Source organism: Melitaea cinxia, chromosome 7 (assembly GCF_905220565.1).
Source record: "Melitaea cinxia chromosome 7, ilMelCinx1.1, whole genome shotgun sequence".
NCBI lineage: Eukaryota > Metazoa > Arthropoda > Insecta > Lepidoptera > Nymphalidae > Melitaea > Melitaea cinxia.
Window position 1 is genome coordinate 14123335 of NC_059400.1, and position 23761 is coordinate 14147095.

Genomic DNA, 23761 nt, shown 5'->3' on the forward strand with positions numbered 1-23761 from the left:
ATGCCTTGTCTCTGTAATGCGAAATTGTGCGACATTTAAGGAAAGAGTAAAGACGCTTTTAATAATTGTAAGTTGTTCTATTATTGAGGCCTTCGAAGAATGTCACAAAATGTCGTATTCTGAAAATGTCACGTTAAAATATTTTCTCAACAATGTATGTCAATGTGTAGATTTTCACCTCATTAACTTTACGTCTAAAAGATGAGAAACGAAATGTTACGAACGATGTCAGTTTCAATAATAGGAGAGGGAAATTTTTCAAATAATAATTTTCACATGAGCGTGTTGGTCCTGGTAATTAAAATGAACTTGTTTCTATTGATACATATATTTGTACGAATAATTGTGATGTACTTGTTTGATGTTGTACTAAAACATACAACAGCGTTTTTTTCTTTAATATGCCTTACCAAAAGGTTCTAGTCTGATATAACAACACAACCTTACGTACTCACGATAAACGGCAAATTAAAGACTCTTATAAATAATGTGGAAAGGTCAATAACAATGAGTAGGAAAATTTACTTGTATTGTTTTATTTATATTTTTTCGATTTTTTTTACAGTTGTTTGTTTTTTTTTAGAACATTTGTAATTAAAATTTTATCACTAATGTTTTTGTTCGATGTTGTGTATACCTGTTATGGACAAACATATCAAGAATGTATCGAATAAATATGTATTTGTAGGAAAAAGGTCACACTGGTCAATTACAATGTAAGGTAACATAAGATAGTTATTAGTTAACAACTATATATCGTAATATATATAATATGTAACAATTTATTCGTTTGCACAAATTAATTATTCTAAACGTCTAAATTTAGCTACTAGCACAATATAATAAGTGCACCGTGCCAAGCCAGAGACTAGACTCCCTTAGCCACGGTTGCTTCGGTCGTTATATACAGGTCAAAATGACTCAAGTATGAAGAGCGAGGGTAGGTGAGTATTGAACGATGTGCTATGGGGCGTTATCGGTGCATCTGTTATTTATAAATTCCTTGCTGATTGCGTAAGACAGCACTGGTGCCGACATGTTTTTCTATTTGTAATATTTATTGTTGTTGGTGTACCATTAAAGTAAAAAAATAAAAATAAACAAATAACGAAATATATAAGAACGTGAAAAATGTGTTTTAGTCAACAATGTATTATTTATTGTAAGTGTAAGCAATGGAATAATTTAGACTGTCCCGATTCATAGTTTCCACTACAGTGCCTTGACCTAAATATATATTGAAAGGAGTCTAAGAATATTCCGGTATATTTTTAAATATTTACAATTATTTGTAAATAAGGATCCACGTTTACATTTAATTGAATCTGTCGCCTCAGTTTTCTTACTTATAGTGGGAATAAACTCAAAAAATCATTGCTAACAGCAACTACTATTCTATTCCAACTATTCCTTATTTTCTAGGGGAAGTGATGCTTTAAGTCTAAACACTATTTTTATCGCTCTAGCACACAAGATACTAAGTCTGAAACTAAATATAATAATGAATGTCAGATGATTGTTTGGAAATAGTAGATTAGTAGCCAAAAAAAAAAAAACTCATAATTTACTTTATTAGACTTCTTAACTTATGTACCTACACAGTTATTACTTATTTAAAAAAACTATCTGTGCCTGCGACTCCGTCCGCGTAGAACTTAAAAAAAATATTGTTCAGTTCGCAGAGTTCCAAAATAAATAAATTCCTAAAATAAAAGTAGCCAAAGTTACTCCTTATTACAACAGCTATCTACCAGTGAAAGTCTCGTCAAAATCGATCTAGCTGTTTCTGTTCAGACAGACAAAAATTGTAAAAAATGTTACTTTGGTATATGTGCCGTGTATATCAATATGCATTTAGTAGAAAGTGGTTATTTTGATATTACAGACAGACAGTCCAATTTTATTTATTTGTATAGGTATGTAAATATATTAGTCTATTTGTGTCTTTTTATTGGTTTCACAAAACTATATCAAAACTTTCAGAAACGTGATATAATATTTGTTTCTTGGTGATGGTATAATATCAATGTAAATAAAAGTGAATCGCTGAAACGTATGTCACGTGTATACGTTTCATAATAAATAATGATTGATGATGAAATCATCATTCATAACTTTCGAACTACTGCACTAAACTGTATTTTTTGTTCGTTATTACTAGTGCCTCGGAGAGTACATTAAGCCGTCGGTTCCGGTTGTTGTCATAAATACTTAATAGCGATCGTTACTCATGGGAACATATCTATCTGCCAACCTAGTAGAGGAGCAGCGTATTGGATTAAGCTCCAATCCTTCCCTTCAGAAAGAGTCCTATGCCCAGCAGTGGGATGTTACATGCTTGAATTATTATTATGAAAAGTTTGGAGACAATAAAGTAAAAAAAAAATCGCCAATGCCCAGGTGACCAGAGCTACTGATTGGGGTTAAGGTTGGCAACGCATGTGCGATGCAGCTAGTGTTGCAAGCGTGTATATGCTAAGGTAATAATAAACTATCAGGTGAGCCGTATGCTTGTTTGTCGACCTAGTATAAAAAAGATGTGAAAATTATTAGAGTAATTTGTCCTCTTTCTGCATTCATTGTGAAAACCTATTACTTAATCTTTTAAAAGTAAATTCACAAGTTTTACCCGTAAACGATATTAATAAATGTGTGTATGTGTATGTGTGTGTAAATATGTTTGATTGTAATCAGAGTGTAGTGATGAAGCAAGAAAGTGAAATGGGGTTTCGATCATTCGGGGATTACTGGTAACCTTTACTTGTAAGATATAAAACCATTATATACCAATACATATAATAAAATTGTAACGGATTGCTGTCTGTACATGGAAGATATATGAAAAAAATAAATATTATTGGACCTTAATCAACGCAAATAGCACCCAAAACAATGATTGTTACAATTTTTATCTATTTGTTTGTGCACGCTAATATCAGAAGCGGCTTATCCGATTTAGATGTGGTTTTCATTAATATATTGTGGTAGGCTTCGTTTAACCTTTTATGTTCGTTCTTTGTCAATCTGTTCATAAATAAAAAAGTTATGCCAGTTTAAAGATCGTTCGATCACGTTGAACATGTAGTCGCGGAAGAAGTCGCGAGCACGGCTAGTTATAATATACCTAATATAGGGCTTTAGTGGTTTATTGGAAAGAGCGTCTGGACGAGATAAGTTGTGTGAAATAAAGAGAAAGCGTCTTTGTAAGAATATCAAAATTAATATTGGTAAGGCTAACATCTGGAATGTTTGTGTGAATGTGAACAAGTATTTATCTGTGAAACTAATATCAATCAACAAAACGGACACATTTTTTTTTTCGTTTTCGTAAATAAAAAATATTCATGAGTTTAAATTTGTTATCCTTTTAAAGTCACAGTACTTTTTCACATTTTTTTTTTAATATTTCCATTTAAAACGGAAGGTTATTTATAGCCATTATATAAGTTCGTTAATTGCCTCAGTAAGAAGCTTAAGGCAAATAAATTCTTTACTTTTTTTTAGATTATTGTTACTCAAATAAAACTTATTTATATCTGGGCCAAGTGAAGCTATCAAATAAGTACTTCCTAAAATTCAAAAATTTGAAATAGTTATTTGTTAATACTTTTTCTTAATATTTTTTAGAAAATGCTTATTGTTATGGCTAACTTTACCAAGTTTATTGAAAATATTTACCCTTTCCAAATTAATAACCCTATTAACCTGCCAAGACACTTGTGTAATTTTTTAATAATTAAATAATAAATCTACACTAGCCCGATGGCGCAGTTTGTAGTGGCCCTGCTTTCTGTGGGTCCTGCTTAACCAACAGAGGTATAGGGATATCTTTCATAATTACTAAAATAAAAAATAAATAAACAGAATCAAACACAATTTCAATACAGTAAATACATAAATAAAGCTACATTGATTTTGAACCAATGGCTTGGACATTTTCCAAATAATATTTTATACTACACTCAAACTTGGTAATAAAAATATACACAAAGTATTAAGACTGTCTTGCGCAGTACACATTTCAGGTTCAGACATTCCCTAGCCTATATAAGTCGACCTACACGTTTATGCATTAGCCACATTATGGGTTTGATTCCCGCCTGAATCTGGGTGTAATATTTGTATTCATATACATATATATTTATATTTCTAATATATTTATTTCTAAGTATATAAGTAATAATATATATTATTTCAAAGTATATTTATCAGAACATATATGTTTAGCTATAACAGTTGGGTGATGCCTATAACACAAGCATTAAAAATTGCTTACCTTAGGAACAGACGACCGTGTGTGTATGTTATAAGATATTTATTTATATTTAAACCCTCTTGAACCTTAGCATCAATTCAGTGACATTTTTTTTATTAGCATCTTGTGGTTATTTTTAAATATAAAAGTGAAAGAAATTAATAAAAATGATCTAACAAAACAACAACCTTTGTTTAATTATTAATTTAATATTTTTATAATATTTTTATCTCGGATTTTTTAAATGACGTTTCAAGAATGTAGCGAAGAATTTTGAAGTGATTAAAACAAAAAAAAATGTAATTTTTTAACCGACTTCAAAAAAGGAGGAGCTTAATCAATTCGACCGTATATATATATATATAATATAGCCTAAGTATAATATAGCCTAAGTTACTCCTTATTACATCAGCTATATGCCAGTGAAAGTCCCGTCAAAATCAGTCTAGCCGTTTCAGAGATTAGCCGGAACAAACAGACAGACAGACAGAGAAAAATTGTGAAAAATGTTATTTTGGTATATGTACCGTGTATACGTCCATATGCATTTAGTAAAAAGCGGTTAGGAGATATCCTTAGTTTGGTACCATGATAAGGAAACCAGGATCTAATGATGGGATCCCAGAGAAACCGAGGGAAACTCTCGAAAATCCGTATAACTTTTTACTGGGTGTACCGATTTTAATGATTTTTAATTCAATCGAAAGCCGATGTTTATCATGTGGTCACATTTAAATTTCATCAAGATTTAATTACAACTTTTGGAATAATCTTTGATAATGCGTATTTACTTGACTATTTTTTCGTCTACCTACGTTGTATTACTTGTCGATATTATTGAAGTCGATTTTTCTTTGTTTGTCTACAAACAATTATACTACAAAATTCTGAAACAATTATTTTATATTTCATTGGCACTAATATACAGTTCGTATTTGAAAAATAAATTTAACGAATAATTCAATTCGATGGCGTAATATTATTCAATAAAAATGCCAAGTTCTTATCAGATTATTTAAGAAATGAATGGCTTAAATGAAAATAATAAATTATGTTATTTAGTCTTTATTTTTTATCAGGTATCAAGCGATAGTAAGGCCGATGAGACCACGGATGTCGAAGACCTGTTCTCTCATCATGATAGCCGGCATATGGGTTAGCGGAATGCTGCTTGCTATACCGTGTCTGCTTTACTCAACTACAAAGGAATATAAGTAAGTCTTTTTTAATATTATTATTATTATTGTTTCTAAATTTACGATACATAAAATAATAAAAAATTGTAACAAAAAACCACTAAGGTTCCAACATGTGTTATCATAGCCTAATTATACATAAACATTATTTATTAATGGTCACAGATAATGTACAACTTCTTATTCAATACTTACAATATGTACAATAATTGTGTTTGCTCGCAAACGAAAAAAAAAAACCGACTTCAATTACATCGACGAGTAATACAACGTAGATCGACGAAAAAATACTCAAGTAACTGCGCGTTATCAAAGATTACTCAAAAAGTAGTTATCAGATCTCAATGAAATTTGTATGTGACCACATGACAAACATCAGCTTTCGATTAAATTAAAAATTATTAAAATCGGTACCCCCAGTAAAAAGTTATTGCGGATTTTTGAGAGTTTCCCTCGATTTCTCTGAGATCCCATCATCAGATCCTGGTTTCCTTATCATGGTACCAAACTAGGGATATCCCCTTTCCAACTAAAAAAGAATTATCATAATCGGTACACCCAGTAAAAAGTTATTGCGGATTTTCAAGAGTTTCCCTCGATTTCTCTGGGATTTCATCATCAGATCCTAGTTTCCATATCATGGTAATAAACTAGGTATATCCCCTTTCTAACAAAAAAAGAATTATTCAAATCGGTACATCCAGTAGAAAGTTATGCGGTATAATACAACGCAGGTCGACGAAAAAAGCGTCAACTAAAAACGCATTATTAGATATAGCTCGAAAAGTAGTTGTTAGATCTCAAATAAATTTAAATGGGACCAATTGGCACACACCACCTTTCGATTAAAAGAAAATTTGTCGAAATCGCTTCACCCAGTCAAAAGTTCTGATGTAACATTAATAAAAAAAAAAAAAAAAATACAGTCGAATTGAGAACCTCCTCCTTTTTTGGAAGTCGGTTAAAAATACGAAAACCATTTGTAATGTTTATACAATTTAAGTAATTTTTAACTCTAAATATTTAAGTAATGTTGTTTTAATTTAGTTTTTAACCGACTTCAAAAAAAGAGGAGGTTACTCAATTAGATATATATTCGATCAATTCGACCGTATAATCAAACATTACAGCCTATACAGTCCACTGCTGGACATAGGCCTCCACAAGTTTACGCCAAAAATAACGTGAACTCATGTGTTTTGCCCATAGTCACCACGCTGGGCAGGCGGGTTGGTGACCGCAGTACTGGCTTTGTCGCACCGAAGACGCTGCTGCCCGTCTTCGGCCTGTGTATTTCAAAGCCAGCAGTTTGATGGTTATCCCGCCATCGGTCGGCTTCTTAAGTTCCGAGGTGGTTGTGGAACCTTGTTATCCCTTAGTCGCCTCTTACGACACCCACGGGAAGAGAGGGGGTGGCTATATTCTTTAGTGCCGTAGCCACACAGCACCGTATACTCATAAAAAATATAATAATAATAATAAAGTATGTTCGGGGATAACTTCGTCGTTTATAAACCGATTTTGATAATTCTTTTTTTGTTGGAAAAAAGATATCCCAAGTATGGTACCATGATAAAAAAACCAGGATTTGATGATGGAATCCCAGAGAAATCGAGGGAAACCTTCGAAAATCGTAGTAACGACTAGTGCGTTTGGTAATTTTTTGCGTCTACTTACGTTGTACTACTTCAGATATCTAAGGGTAGGTTGTTAATTATTCGAGACACGATATATAAATGTTCAATAATATTTTTCAACGTCTATTGAAGAATTGTTCTTTAAGCGATATAAAATCTACTTACACTATTATTTTTAAAATATTTAATTGAAGATTATAAGATTAGTGTAATTGTAATGAAATTGTCTGTTTATCAAGATTGCTTCAAAAATATTTAACACAGCTTAAAAAGCCATAACTGCCATCAAATATTACAAATAAATTTATTTATTTCGATATTAAAATCAGCTGCACATATTCTATCATTAGCAGTTGAAAACGTCATAAATAAAATTTGCATAATAAATTAATATAATAATTTAAATAAAAATACCCGTAGAAGATAACTTTCCAACCTAAATCATTTGCACTACCTGCTTCTAAACTTAAAAAAAACTCACATGTTGTCTCAAATTGTCTCAATTGTCTCAACTCGCTGTTGCCCTCAGCTTCACTCGCGTAGAAAAGGATTATATTTAAAACAAGTACCAAATCACTTGCAAGAACCCTTAGACCACTTTAATCTGGTTGCGTTGCAAAATCCATTCGTAAAGGAGATTTACTAGGTATAAATTACGTCTGTGTCGAATTTTAAGTTTGACAATTAAAAACTTTTATAAAATTCTTTGACGGTTAGCAGGAAAGTGGACATAAGGTGCCAATCAAACCACCAATTGCAAATTCATGCGACGTTTCGATCCTTTATTGGACCATCATCAGGCATCTACAAAATACAAACATTGAAGAAAGTTGTACAACCAATTAATCCACAACAACAACAAAACATAATTGTGTTTGCTCGCAAACGAAAAAAAAAACCGACTTCAATTACATCGAAGAGTAATACAACGTAGATCGACGAAAAAATAGTAATACTTTGTTCGTATTCCATATAACGCGACATTATAAAATTGTAGAATTATATAATGTTCTACTGTTATTTCTAACATTTTGTTAGCGATTGTAGGCAGAAATTTCATAAAAGGCCCGTCGTCGATTCGCGCGAAGCGCTGACATCGCTTATTACGGCGGGTTTTTTAGTTGAAGCGGATTTATATTGAATTACGGTTTATATCTTTTTTATTAAAAATATGTAATGTTCATGTTTTCACACAGCTCCGATGCACGACTGGAGTTTACCCCTTCAGATCAACTGTATAGGCACAAAAAGGCTTACTAGTCTAAGAAATATATTAATACTATATCAAATTGTAAATAAATGAATCCAATAACGCCATCTATCGGAACCTAATTGCGTTATTAGAAAACGTCTGAACGCCATCTCTAACAAGGTCATTCGTTCAGTAGATTTTACTGTTCAATTTTTTCATTCCGGGGCCTTAAATGAAAATCGATTCTTAAGGAGAAAACTCCAAAAACAGTCAAGTAAATACGCCATATCAGATATAGCTCAAAAAGTTCGAGTCAAATCTCAATTATATTTAAATGGGACCACATGACAAGCACCACCTATCGATTAAAAAAAGAATCATCGATATCGGTCCACCCAGTAAAATAGTAATGAGGTTAATATAACGTTGGTCGACGTAAAATAGCCAAGTAAATACCCAGTATTAGCGATAACTCAAAAATTAAAAAAAAATAATAAACTGCTACTCTCTACTCTAGTGGAATATTGTAATTTGATCAATAGTGAACGAAGTAATTTCATTAAATTTTGATAGATGGCGTTGTGGCAAAGTATTGAACATGACCACAGTCGTCTTAACATCGTCATGTAAATACGTGTCATCAAAGATTACTCAAAAATTGCTCATTATATCTCAATCATATTTAAAACGGACGACATGACAAGTATTAGCTTTTGATTTATTCAAAAAAGATCAAAATCAGTGCACCCAGTAAAAAGATTGAACGTATAATATATATAAAAAACGCATTATTAGATATAATTCGAAAAGTAGTTGTTAGATCTCAAATAAATTTAAATGGGACTAATCGGCACACACCACCTTTCGATTAAAATAAAATTTGTCGAAATCGGTCTACCTGGTCAAAAGTTCTGATGTAACATACATAAAAAAAAAAATAAATAAATACAGTCGAATTGAGAACCTCCTCCTTTTTTGGAAGTCGGTTAAAAAAAGAACCACATCATCAGTACCTTTACATGTAGTAGTCAATAGACATCTCCTTGTCAAAGTTCTTTCATTATGTAAGATTCTAAATCCAAATACATTATATATTATTTTTAAGTTATGTTTTAAGCTGTATTCTATGAATTTTGAAAATTTAAACTAAAACATTTGAATTTGATAGGTAACAATATGCACAATTTTAAGTTATTAAGTTTTTGGTTTTTACAATTTCAAGGCATTAAATTCTCCGAACTTGACTATTGAACTGCATCTAAAACATCAATCATATATGTACACACAAAACCATCAAAGACTGACAATGTCTACACAACGATCACAACCAGAATTTTATATTACCTTTACATATGTTCATTAAATTTATAATTTCTTTCTTCCTATTTTGATTCTTTTAATTTATATTTTTTCTACCCACATGTATTTTTCTTCAATGTTATATATTATTTTTCATTATTAATCATTTCAATTGTTAAGCTTTAAAAAAATTAGTCATTTCTTATAAAACTTTATAAAATATTTCGAGATCCCTTAGACCCAAATGGGGCCCTGTTGCAAAATTAGTTCTTTATGGAATTTTACTAACTAAATATTTCTATATATAACTGTATACTATTTATCTTTCTGGCAAATTTAAAGCTTGTAGCATAAACAATTTAAACAATTTTGAAAGTCCTTGTAGACCTAGTTAATCAGGCCCTTTCGAAAATCCGTTCTTAGTGAACGTTTACTGACTATAAACTATCTCTTCACTAAATTTAATAATCATAAGTTAAGCGGTTTTTGAGATTTCGTGATGAGTGAATGACCTAACTATTTTATAATTATAGGTGTACTTGTATAGATAATGTTGGCAAACTAAATGTTTAAATAACCCTTGCAAATCTTTTCCTAAGAAACAAAAAAAAAGTAAAAAAATCATCATTTGTGCCATCGCATATTATTTGAATCTAATAAATTTTATCAGTGTTTACCAATATAGTATTTATTACTTTGAAATACAGTACATAACGCGATAATGCTTTTAAATGCGAGAAGGAATAATAATATCGATAATTGAAATTTCCGCCCTTGAACTGTAATTGGCCAAGATATGCGCATAAAAATAATTACAATAAAATCCTGTAAATAATTTACAGCTTTCATCAAGTAAATTTAAATTTAATATTAAAAAGTCTTTAACTAACCAACATATTCCATAGATTTTATAACTGAATATTTGAGTCAGAAAAATTTCATGTCTGCTTTTAGTGGCGCTGTCTTTCAGCAGGATCAATGACTGAATATTTAATGATTTCGTGTTCCATTGACATTTTTATAAAGGAACTGTCGATTTGCTTCAGTTTCATAATAACTAAAATGGATATATAAAAAGTAGTTGTGTGTAATGGCGCCTAAACTTTGACTGTCGCGAGTTCGATTACCGCAATGAGTGAACATTTGTATTAGTACAAATATTTCTCCATCTCCATTGTGGGTCTCCCCACAATGGAGACCACGTTAAGCTTTCAGTCCCTGTTGTTATGAAATACGCCTCATAGCAATATTTGTAGTAGAGAATATATCCGCCAACCAAAAAAGTGGCCTATGCCCAGCCGTGGCACGATTTAGGCTGCACCAATATTACATAATCTATAAAATGACGTCTGTTTATTTCCAATATGTTCTTGCAATATAGTCGTACAAATACAATTTATATTCCATGCATAATAAGTGCAAATATAAAATTCAAATAAATACTTTAATACTTCCTTTTGCAATGTCACTTTATGAACCTGTCATGTCAGTTCCGCAAAGGTGAGCCATGAGTCAGTGTGAATTCTATCGTGAAGAACTGATAAGAAATTTATATATAATATATAATAGTTGCCCTTTTAAGAATTTCTTCTATGAGGTATGTGATTGCTTTGAAAATAAAAGATTCTGTATTAATTCTGTTTCGATTTCAATTTTTATGGTATACAAATATGTTTAGTTAGTAAAATAGGGGTACGTAGGGGATTTTATTAATTCTCCTAATGTGGTATTATTTTTCTTTATTTTTTAATTAATACATATTTTTGCACTTAAGTACAATTTAGATGGAATAAATAGCAACATGTTTTATAAGTAGGCTTACGTGTCTAATTGGTTATCAATAAATATTTAAAGCAAAATACATTTTCTTTTTTTGTCTGTAAAATTAACTACTTAAAACTTTTTGTTAATTTTTAAAATAAATAAGTAATAAAAAAAAATAGGAGTAAAGAATAGCTTAAGGGGTTACATACACTTAGATTTTTTTTCAAAATCATTTTTTTTCATAATATTCGGTGATTACTTTACAAGTTCGACGCATTATTTGTAAAGACGTGTCAGAGCGTTTGGAGGTAAAGGGATTACCGTCTGCGCTTTCCAAGGACGCTGTTCGATTTATTTTAGCGGTGAGTAAAGTGTAATACATAAATGTTTTATTTACATCCGCAAGATATCTCTACATTTCTACTCACAAATTGAGATTGAAATGTTACAACGTAGTAGTCAAGTCTGCACAGTTAAGCAAAGGAATAAACTTGAAAAGTTGTTTATATATTTTTTTTGATGTGTGAATTAATAAAGGCCATGTATCGACTTGTGATATGAAAAACATTGTTTGTCATTTTGTAAATTTTTCAGGACAGCATTATACAATTTTTAACTTCCGACGCAAAAAGAGTGGTGCTATAAGCTTTACGTGTCTGAGTATCTGTCTGTGGTATCGTAGCTCCCAAAAGGATGAACCGATTTTCGTTTAGTTTTTTTTTTTTGTATCATAGATAATTTTACCCAGAGCGTTTTTGCCCTGTGTCATGAAAATCTGTTCGGTCGTTTGAAGATCATCAGCTCTTTTCTAGTTGATGAGGGGATCTGGCTAACTTCCTTATGCCCGATCGATTCGAAATTTGGTGCGTGCTACTTTAATGATACTGAAAGTATATGGCAGGTAACCATGACCTGATCAGCCGTTTGAAGATCATCAGCTTTATTCTAGGTCATGAGAGGATCTCACTAACTTCCTTATGTCCGATCGGTTTAAAATTTGGTACCGTGTTTCTTCAATGAAATTGAAAGTATATATTAAGGTAACCATGACCCGATCATCCGTTTGAAGATCATCAACTCTTTAATAGTTGATGAGGGGATCTGACTACCTTCCATATGTCCTATCGATTCGAAATTTGGTACCATGTTACTTTAATGATACTGAAAGTATATGGTAAGGTACCCGTGGATTTAAATATGGCATGTTAGCAGTTGCGTAGTGAGGAGGGGCAAGAGAGACAATCATGCTCCGGGTGCTACTCACAAAGGGGCGCCAAATGGTTCGCAAAACAAAAAATTACTGGACATATTATATGGTTTTCAAATGCGATGGAGGAATTAAAAAGCTATTGTGCCCCGGATGCGAGCTAAGCTCGCTTCGTCACTACATGTTAGGGTAAGGTTTAGATTTCGAAGGGTGGGCTTTGGCTTTAGGAAATACAACTCAATTACCATTGATTAAATCTGCGCCTTTTGGCTCCGTTTCGAGCAATTTTGGCTTTACATCATGACCCATTTTATTGCTACGGATTATTTATTTATGCAGTTATAATATTATAAAAAATTACTTAATAGTAGGTAGTTCAAACTTAATCTAGCAAAATAAAAATAATACCTACCTAAACTGAAACTAATACCTAACTAAATTGCTTAAACTAATCACAAATACCTACCTAATACTTAACCTAGCCTTAGAGTAGGTAGTTAAAACTTAATCTAGTAAATTAAAACTAATATGATGCCTAGTACCTAACTAAACACTAAAAACGCCTTTCTAATATTTATAGTTACTTTAAAAAGAACAGATAAAAGTAAAATTAAACATTTTAAAAAGCCCCCGACACTGAAAATAAACTCAAAAAAATAGCAAATAATATTTAAACCTATTATAATTATTATCGTCACAGATTATATTATGTAAGTTCAAATATTTTTATTTTCCAAGTGTCATCGCGTCGGGAGACACAACACTGATTGAAAAAAGTATTATTTAGCTGTAATCTTCTGTAAGGTCAAGGTACCCCAGACGAGCTGTTCCATATTTTGAGCAATAAATGTATGTAACCCTTTAAGACAAAACGTAAGAAGAGACTTCCCTGACAAGAAAATATACAGATTGTTAAATTACAGCCCTGCACAGAACTTCAGAAGTTGCTATTACATGTGTTAACCACTTTATGTAGACATGTTTGTAATTTAAAGTTAGGTATTAAGTTGTACAATGTTGTATCGCCAAGAGCAATTTAGACGTACTTAGAAAACTTAAGTTTCGTGTTCTTTATTAAGTAGTTCCTATAAATTTAGCCAAACAATTAAAGACAAAACTTCTTTTAATTTATCTCTGAATGTTTTTTATACCAGTTATTTTACCAATTGTTTTATCAAGCCGGGACACAACTGAGAATGACTTACTCAAAATGAAACAGCTCCACTGAGGCGGTACCTAATCCTTTCAGCTCTCAACCTTTTTCCTCTCTAGTAGAGTTGCGTTCTTGAGGTGAGTAATTTAGTCACAACTCCAGATGATGGTAGGGTCGGTTAAGCACTTGTAAAGGCGAACGCCTACTACTAAGCGAACAGTATAATTATTTTTTGCCCCAAAGTTAGATAAAAAATGTGTAAATATTTCTTAAGTTATGTTCGTGTCTGTCTGTTTAAATCATTACACCTCTCAAGATTTTCACTGTTGTTTAATCTTCAATGATTTTTCTGTAAAAAAGATAGGTTAAAACTTAATACACTCATCCACGTGAGATTAAAAGATTTAGTGAATGTCTCATATTATTTAAAGTCTAGCTTTGTATTGGATTCCCTTACTGATAATCATAAAGTGTCTTCGGTGTTCCACTCGTTGATTTTGTGGCTTCTTCGAATGGTATCTCTACCCTGGATTCGGTCTCACACCTGTCTGTGTCGAAAAGCACTGTTGAAAAATTACTTACACGACTAGATATTAATAAGGGGGCCGGTAGTGATGGAATACCACCACTATTTTGGCGTAACTGTGCTAAGTACTTGTCGAGTCCAATCACTTTAATTTTTAATATGTCTCTTAAAGAAGGAGTATTTCCTACTATATGGAAAAAAGCACACATAGTACCTATTCATAAAAAAGATTCTAAAACTAAAATCGAAAATTACAGAGGTATATCTATTCTTAACACACTTGGTAAAATACTGGAAAAATGCGTCTACGATGCAATTTACCCTATTATTATCAAGAGTTTACCGAATGAACAACACGGATTCCTTAAAAATCGCTCTACAATCACTAACCTCGCATACTTTTCCGACTATATATTATCTAATATGGAGCATGGTGGTCAAGTTGATGTTATATACACAGACTTCGAGAAGGCTTTCGACCGTGTTGACCACTTAATACTCTTAAGTAAACTTCAACAATTGGGAATATACGGGGATCTGTTGAGATGGATAAAATCTTATTTAGCAAATAGGTCCCAAGCAGTAGTCGTAGGTGGCTATAGATCTAACTACGTGAGCGTACCTACAGGCGCACCACAGGGCTCCCACTTGGGGCCACTTCTCTACAATTCGTACTTATATGACATCAAAACCTGTTTCAAGCATGCTAATCACGTAATGTATGCGGACGATAAAAAAGTATACTTAAAAATAAAAAACCTTGAAGATTGTAACTTGTTGCAGTCCGACCTTGACTCCCTTTATGCGTTCTATACTCGAAACAAAATAAGTGTCAACGTTAAAAAATGTCAATGTATAACATTCACACGTAGGAGACATCCCATTAAGTTTTCTTATGAATGTGATGGCAATACGATAGCAAGAGTCAACATCGTTCGGGACCTTGGTGTATATTTTGATGACAAAATGACATTTTCCAATCATAATCTTTTGATCACGCAGAAAGAATTTAGGAGTTTGGGTTTTGTAATTCGGATTTGTAAATATTTTACTGATATTGAGGCCATCAAAACTGTATACGTTCGCAGTGTTCTCGAATATGCAAGTCCTATCTGGTCACCAATGTATAATATTTATAAGGACCGACTTGAAGGGGTACAAAAAAGGTTTTTAAAACACATTCTCTATCGCAGTCAACAGTTCTCCAAATCTTACATTGAAGATTGCCACCGAAATAACATATTATCCCTCGAGGAACGCCGCAATGTCTTAGATATGTGTTTTTTGTATGATATAGCTAATGGACACGTGGATTGCCCGGAGCTAGCGGGTACACTGTCATATTGTGCACCTAAACGTCGTACGCGTCATACGCCTCTGTTGTCTGTTCCTTGTAGTAGCAGAAAATACTCTGCCAATTCTGCACTGACTAGATTACCACGTATCTTTAATGAATCATTCAACGATATAGATTTATTTGCATTCTCTAAAGTTAATTTTAGAAATAAACTAATCTTAAAACTAAAAACTAAAAGTAAATAAATGTGCGCGACCCTCGCTAAATATTTTTGAATATTTAGCTATCGTGATAATAACCATTATTGCAAGCTAAAGCTCCCTAGTGGTCATATACCGATCCCAAGATATTGACATCGTAGGGCTAGGGCGTCAATTCCTAATCCACACAATACACTATGTGATGACACACATAATATGTCTGCCTAATACCTATTTAATTATCTAATGATTATAATAAATATAATGATATTACAATAACTTTTTATTATATTATAAAAAATATTATTATATATTATACATATTGAAACATCGACAAACACGCTGTACTTTATATATAATACTCGTATAAATTTATTGAACAATAATAAAAAATTGATCCATTGCTGTGACTATTGTAAGCGCGCCATCCCATCGGTCCAAATGCAACAATGTAACTATACTTATAAATATTATAAAGGGAAACCTGTTATTGGCCTTATTTTTTGTGTAATTTGGTTATAGTATGTATTAACTGATACGCTGTTGGTTTTCTTAATAAATAAATAAATAAATAATACTTTATCCTGCCTACTTTAGCCTGCTACTATGGTAATATAACGTATCGAGTCATATATTCTGCTATACGGAAATAACTGTCTCTAATTAAATACATTTTTTTACGATTACGTTAAATTACAAACAGGATTACTACTATTTTATAATTGATTTCACAACAATAAGCAAATCAAATCTACAAATGTACTGCAATAAATCGCAAGGTATAAAAGCGGAGTGAATGAGAAATGCTACGGCATCGAAATTCCGGATTGAAGCCGTGCCAAAGTAATATTTATTTCATAATGTTGACTAGCCCGTTGGCGCAGTTTGTAGTGACCCTGCTTTCTGCTCCGAGGGTTGTGGGTTCGATTCCCACCCCGAGTCTGGGTGTAATATAAATATTTATTTATATATTTATATATGTATTATTTATAAGTATGTTTATCGAAAAAAAAAAATGTATGTAGCTATATACCAATCGGCTGTTACCTATAACACAAGCATTAAGTTGCTTACTTTAGGAACAGACGACCGTGTGTGTATTGTGTAGATATTTATTTATTTATTATTTATTATTATATTTAAAAAAAAAAAAAAAAAAAAAAAAAAAAAATAATGTCTAAAATATGTTATTTCTTTTTTGTACGATATCGTGTTCTATATTTGTATCTTGCATAATGTAACAATAATAAAAGCTTTAGTGTGTTATCAGTTTTTCCAGTTGAGATGAGCTTAATATTTTTCCATTATTGAAAAAGAAAGAAAAAAGGAATTACGCAAAATACAGATTTAAACATTTTTGAATTTCGAAATAAAATTACTTATACTTTTTAAATGAAATATAACTTAGCTAGATTTGCATTGTCCACACTGGGTTACAACTGAGCATAGCCAATTTTTTTTTTGTATCGCAGGCGAACCCATTTACGGGTGATATCCAGGATGCACGGGTAGGCATTCCTAGACCGTATGTCGGCTTCAGCACTACTGGCCAAACCCCCTGCGGGAGCCGAGCATAGCCAAAAGGCTTTATATAGAGCAAGATTTGATAGAACGTTTTTTCAGAACTTTTTATAAGTAAAGTAAAGGATACTGTCATTCATTGCGAGATACATTCTGAATACAAATTTCATACTTGGAATTTCACTTTTCTAGAACGCAAAATATAGAATGATAATATAATGTAACATAAACTCACAATTTTTTGAAGAGCCGTAAGTTGATATCTTTTAGTAGTATTACCTAAAATTCAGCTCTTAAAAAATAAAGTTTAAAAAATTAGACATAAGCACAATCCCTTGTGTCATATATATTTTCAAAAGCTATTACATTGATAGTAGTCACGCTCTATCAAATCAGAGGTATTTCCACAAAGGCTCGTTCGTCCCTCTTTTATTTCTAAATGAAAAAAGCATGTCTAAAAATCAATGTGTATAAGTGAAATAGTCGTTTAAAAATGTTTAAAAGCTGCGGACTTTCCTTTTAATAAAAGAACCAGTGGGTCAGGCTCAAACATTGTTTTTATCGACGAAGAAGCTTTGCCTAGTTTTGAATCTGGAACTCTAATGAAAATTGTGCTTAAACACGTGAAATAAAACGCTTTTGAAGAAAAAATAATGGTTGAGGTTAATTAGTTCTTGTTTTTAATGTGTGCCGGGCACTGTCGATTTCGATGTTTCGTAGGATAGTAAAATTACGAAAGAAAATGATAACGACGGTGTGGTCGAGGCTGTAAACTGATTTTTACCACGCTTTTATTATTATATTATATTATTTTAGCTTGGGATGTATGTATGTATGTATATGTATATATGTAATGGAATCTTTGAGCATAATTTTCACCAATTTCCAGAAGTTTGATTAATTAAATGTAACAATTATTCTACTTCCAACTAAAATGCACAATATAGTAAAATGCACCCCACGTTTTTTACTCTGAATTGAATTATTCTCTAAATAACTTAAATTTTATAATAATTTTATTTTGAAGTAATTAATTATGATTGATTGTTATTATGTGTTACCCCATAACTTTTTACTAGGTGTACCAATTTGTACTTATCATATAGTCTCATTAAAATTTGATCGAAATTTGACAGATACTCTTTGATTTATCCATACATACTATGTGTGTTTGTTCCATTTTCACGGCTCAATGGCCTGATTAATCATAATAAATTTGAAATACACATAGCTTAGAGACCCGGAACGAACATAGGCTACCTTTCATCCCGTGAATATATGTAATTCCCGAGGGATAGCGAAAACACATCACAGGACTTATAATAAATAAATAAATGTATTACGGCTTCGGCCGACTGATACAGCCAAATATATATTTGTTATAAAAATACATAGAAATAATACATATATATAAATAAATACAAACGCGTTGGCGCAACAGGCACAATCCAGTGCTGCGACTGTTGCCCAGCGGTTGCGGGTTCGATGTTTGCCATTGTCTGGGCGTTTGTGTTCGTGTATTGTGTGTGTTTCCGGACCCCTGTCGCTAGATAATCTTAGAGGGGGCATTGAGCGTGAGGTATTTATTTATTTATTACTCCCAGACTCATTCGGGATTCGAACCTATAACCCACGGTGCAGAAAGCATGGCTACTATAAACTGCACTAACGGGCTAGTCAAAATATTACAAATATGTTTAATGAAATTACAAAAAATAATCTATATAAATAAAAATGAACATTGCTAAGCGCATAACTCGAGAATGACTCGACCAATTCCAATTATTTTTTTGTATGTTCCTTAAGGCCCACGAAAGGTTTTAATACTTAAAAAAAAATTAAAAACAAAAATCGCTTTATTTAATTTTTACTATTAGATAACTTTTCACAGAACGAAGTCTGTCCGGGCAGCTAGTAATAAATAAGTGTATCGGCACTTGAGTTAGTATTTTGGCAGGCTATGCTTTAATGGAATTATCATAGTAATTAAATGGCATGCTTTATGACAGTCTTGTCAAAAACAAACTTACATATATTATTATTTTTCAACTGAAACCAACCCAAACTAATTTTGATATATGTATGTATATATCAGCATGACTTTAAATCAGCTGTGCAAGGTTCGTCCTACAATAAATGACCAATATATTAGAAAACTAATATAAGAACTAAAATAATACATAGAAGAACACTTTAAGTTATTTATGTTTTCCTAAAAACTTGTAATCGAAACTTAGCTTACGCTCTAAAAATCAGATATTTCGACAAAGGCTCTTTTAATTTTATTTCAAAATGCGAAACAGTTTCTGCAATAATACATAATTGAAGTCGTCGTCATTTTAATTACATAAAAAAGTCTTGTAATTACGCTTTGATTCAAAACTTTTCGAAGATATTTTTCAGTGTGAATATTATAGACAGTATAGCTGTGCCAGTGACTTCGTTCGCGTGGAATTTAACAAAAAGTTATTACAGACAGACAGACAAAAATTGTAAAAAAAAAACCGTTATTTTGGTATATGTGCCGTGTATCCATATGCATTTAGTAAAAATCGGTTATTTTAATATTACAAACAGACACTCCAATTTTATTTATTTGTATCGATGTACCTTCAACTTGTCTTTAAAACTATGGAAGAAATGAAGGATTAATTTCTATTTCTCAAATTAAACAGAAAATGTTATTCTTATTTTTTGAGAATAAATTCTATGCGTTCAGATCAAACATCATTTTTTTTCGATTTTATTGCGGCTCTTGGTTCATTTTTCTTTATAATAATAATCGTATTTTCTAGCAAACGAAAAAAAAATGTCTTCAATTACCGACCGTGCCGAAATCACCTCACGCCATCTGCAATTCGAACTATCAAAACCCAAATTTGTTTCATCGTACGCGATAAAATACATAAGCAGTAAAATACTAGACGTTCTTAAAAAAGGCGCGGGCTCCTGGATATTGTGTAAAAAATAATAAGAAAAAACACCCTAATAGTTTTGCATTTATCGAAGTATTATAAAAGTATAATTTTACTTGGTTAATCAAATTTTACACAAATTTGTACTTGTCGATACTGCAAATCGTCGACATATAATTTTGACATTTAGTGTAAAATACTGGTTTTTCTGGTGGGTGTCGTAAGAGGCGACTAAGGGATAACATAGTTCCGCTACCACCTTGGAACTTGAAAAGCCGACCGATGGCGGGATAACCATCCAACTGCTGGCTTTGAAATATACAGGCCGAAGACGGGCAGCAGCGTCTTCGGTGCGACAAAGCCAGCCCTGCGGTCACCAACCCGCCTGCCCAGCGTGGTGACTATGGGCAAAACACACGAGTTCACGTTATTTTTGGCGTAAACTTGTGGAGCTGTAAAGGCTGTAATGATGATGACTGGTTTTTCAAATCATTGGAGTTGCTAGCAAATAAGTGATCCTTCTGACAATAAGCAAGTACCGTAGTGTACAGACGTATGCAACGCCAGGTGTATAACAAGCGTGTTATCGACTCTATCCTCACTGGCAACACAGCGCCTCACTTGCAGCTCTGGCTTCCTTACTCACTACCGGAACTCATCAGTAGTTGAAAGCAGTATTATTATGCTGTTATCTTCTGTAAGGTATTGAGTCGTGTTGACCCAGATTTTGAGTATCGATTTTTTGTTTTGCACTTCCACATTAAGTTACAATATTTACGTACAACAATAAACGAAGTTCCCATCACTCTCGCATTGTTTAAAAAAAAAAGAAAACTGAGCGAGAAAATCTGAAAAGTTCCATAGAACTTTGTAAGAAAGAAAAATTGTAGTTGTGAACGAGTTTGGAGCTCAAGTTGTAAATTCTATTTAATAAAAGGAATAGTGAAAAAAAATCTGTCTTACTCTATTACTACTTTTTTTTAATGTAATTTTAGTACGACTATTGTTATAGTTGTGAAATTCGTTGGAATTTTTTAAATTTAATAGAAAAAAAAAAATCGATTTCAACTATAAAGTAAAAATTAATGTATGCAGGTGTATGTGCTATCGTTAACATATTTTAAGAATGAGTTTTATATATAAGATTTGTCTTTTGAAATACACAGATACTTTTGGTGGGCTATTTAATGACTATCGGACTCATTACCTTTACTGTACCAGTATTCTGTATAAAAGTGTGTATTTTTGCTTTGTTATGAAAATATAGAGGTTTAAGAGTAAGCGCTTCCCGTTTGATTTTGTGAGAATAAAGCCTAGCCTTTTTGGAGGTGTGCAATATATTAAACAACAAACTGTAGTCAATTTCTACTTAAGTTATGTTACCAAATTAACAACCAAAATTAATTATTTTCTAACTATACTAACACAAAGTGTCATCCAATACAAGTTTGGAAAATGGATTTGCTCTTTTACGTATGATTGAAAAGTATTTTTAAAAGTAATGAAAGCTTGAAATAAATATCTTTCTATATATATTTTTTGAGCAGTTTTGATATTTGGACAGCTATTACAAGAGTTAATGAATGATAATGTAGAAAGATGCAGTACGTATTATAGCAGTAAATAAAGAACAGATCTGCTTATTACGCGTCTCTATATATGTAAGGCATAACAAAAAAAAACTTATCATACTGTGGGTAATTCGAATTATATTTTTTTTTTTTTTTTTGTGATTCATTTCTTTTTTGTTTTCAGATCAAAAGGCATATTGAAGACAGCGTGCTTGCTGTCGTGGCCGGACGGTTTACCCGACGTCTCTTATATGGATTTTGTGTGAGTACAAATTAAATTACAGTTTTAAATTAAGTACTAATAGATATTTTTATTTGTATGTGTGTTATTGTTAGGATAAGGTATGTATAGTCGATAATCTAAAAATATATCGATATATTAAAAAAATAATAATTTTGTGGTATGAAGTTCGTTATATAATAAAATATTTGTTTTCTTATAATTATTTAGGTAATATTATAAGCGTAAACTTTATGAGGAGAATTATTGTACACTTCGTGATGTTATTGCGATTTTAATAAAACATTGACTTTCAATAATATATATAACGGGACCATACATATAATACGGTTATTTGCTAAAAAAAATAGTTATTATTGGCTAAAAAAATGTAACATGTAAGTCTAAATATTAATGTATATATGTATTTTTGTATACATAGAGGTTGACAAACAAATGTACAGTTTATCTGATAGTAAGCGATTATCGTAGCTTATAGAGCGTCTACAACACCAGAAGCATCGCAAACGTGTTGCTGACCCTCCTCAGTCACTCTGGGTATCTTACTTATCACAGGAACACAACAGTGTTATTTAGCTGTGTTCTTCTGTACGCTCGAGGTACTTTCCCAGTCGAGCTGCTCCAGATTTTGAGCAGGATATATCTGCTGTGCCCTATCTTAGTAAAAATATTTCGTGAACCAGACATTGTTAAAAATACCTAAGTCGACTTTTTCTAATAAACCTAGTAAGACTCTCTTTAAATTACTTTTCAAATAACACATCGATTTATCCGTTTGTAACTTGCAATTCAATAGACGTCTTTTAGTTTCTAAGATTGCAACTTTCTTTGAATGTCGACGAAGAGACGAATAGTCGTTCTGCTCCAGATTTTGAGCAGGATATTATCTGCTGTGCCTTACCTTAATTATTACCTTAATTATCTTTTTTTATAAATCTTATTTTCACTTCTGACTTGGTGTTTTATGGGTATTCAGAGAGCTTCGTCCGGGTTTTAGTTCAAGCGTAAAACAATTTAAACTTATAACTTTGTGTACATCGAATAAATTTAACAAGTAATGTAATTTTAAATTGTCTGAAGGTACAGTATTTATTTTATATAGATATACTAGCTGTGCCCGCGACTTCATCCGCGTGGAATTTAACAAAAAAAAGTTATTTTTCACTTCGCTCAGTTATAAAATAAATAAATTTCTACAATAAAAGTAGTCTAAGTTACTCCTTATTACATTAGCTATCTGCCAGCATAAGTCTCGTCAAAATCAAATCCAGCCGTTTCAGAGATTAGCCGGTACAAACACACAGACAGACAGACAGACAGACAGACAAAATTGTAAAAAATATATATTTTGCTATATGTACCGTGTATAAATCCATATGCATTTAGTGAAATGAAGTTATTTTAATATTGCAAACAGACACCCCAATTTTATTTATTTGTTTTGTTTATATATCTTGCACATTTTTTAAGGTCTTTTATGAAATTGCTAAGAAGGCTTAAGTAAATAAAATTATTACGTACTATAATGTAAAAGTGTACGTATTCTGTCACTGTGTCATCTTGACTTAGCTAATTTTTTTATCAATATACTAAATACTTATATATATATATGTATTATTCGGTTTTCTCTATTATGTAAAGACCTATGTTATAACTTCTTATAACACATCTATAAGTACATGACAATATTAAAAAATATAAGAGCAAACCAGTTTCAGAAGTGTATCACGTTGTTCAATATCGGTCCGCTTCGGGCGGGACAGAGAATTTAAATTAATGCTGCAATG

At 31.8% G+C, this 23761-nt stretch overlaps 1 protein-coding gene across 1 annotated transcript in view; it reads left to right on the forward strand.

Annotated features, from left to right (window-relative positions):
* Positions 1-23761, forward strand: part of LOC123655399 (tachykinin-like peptides receptor 86C) — an 86103-nt gene that overhangs the window by 15269 nt on the left and 47073 nt on the right. Inside the window, exons 4-5 of the mRNA XM_045591213.1 lie at positions 5335-5469; positions 21918-21995. Of these exons, the coding sequence (XP_045447169.1) occupies positions 5335-5469; positions 21918-21995 (213 nt within the window). The remainder of the gene's footprint in view (positions 1-5334; positions 5470-21917; positions 21996-23761) is intronic.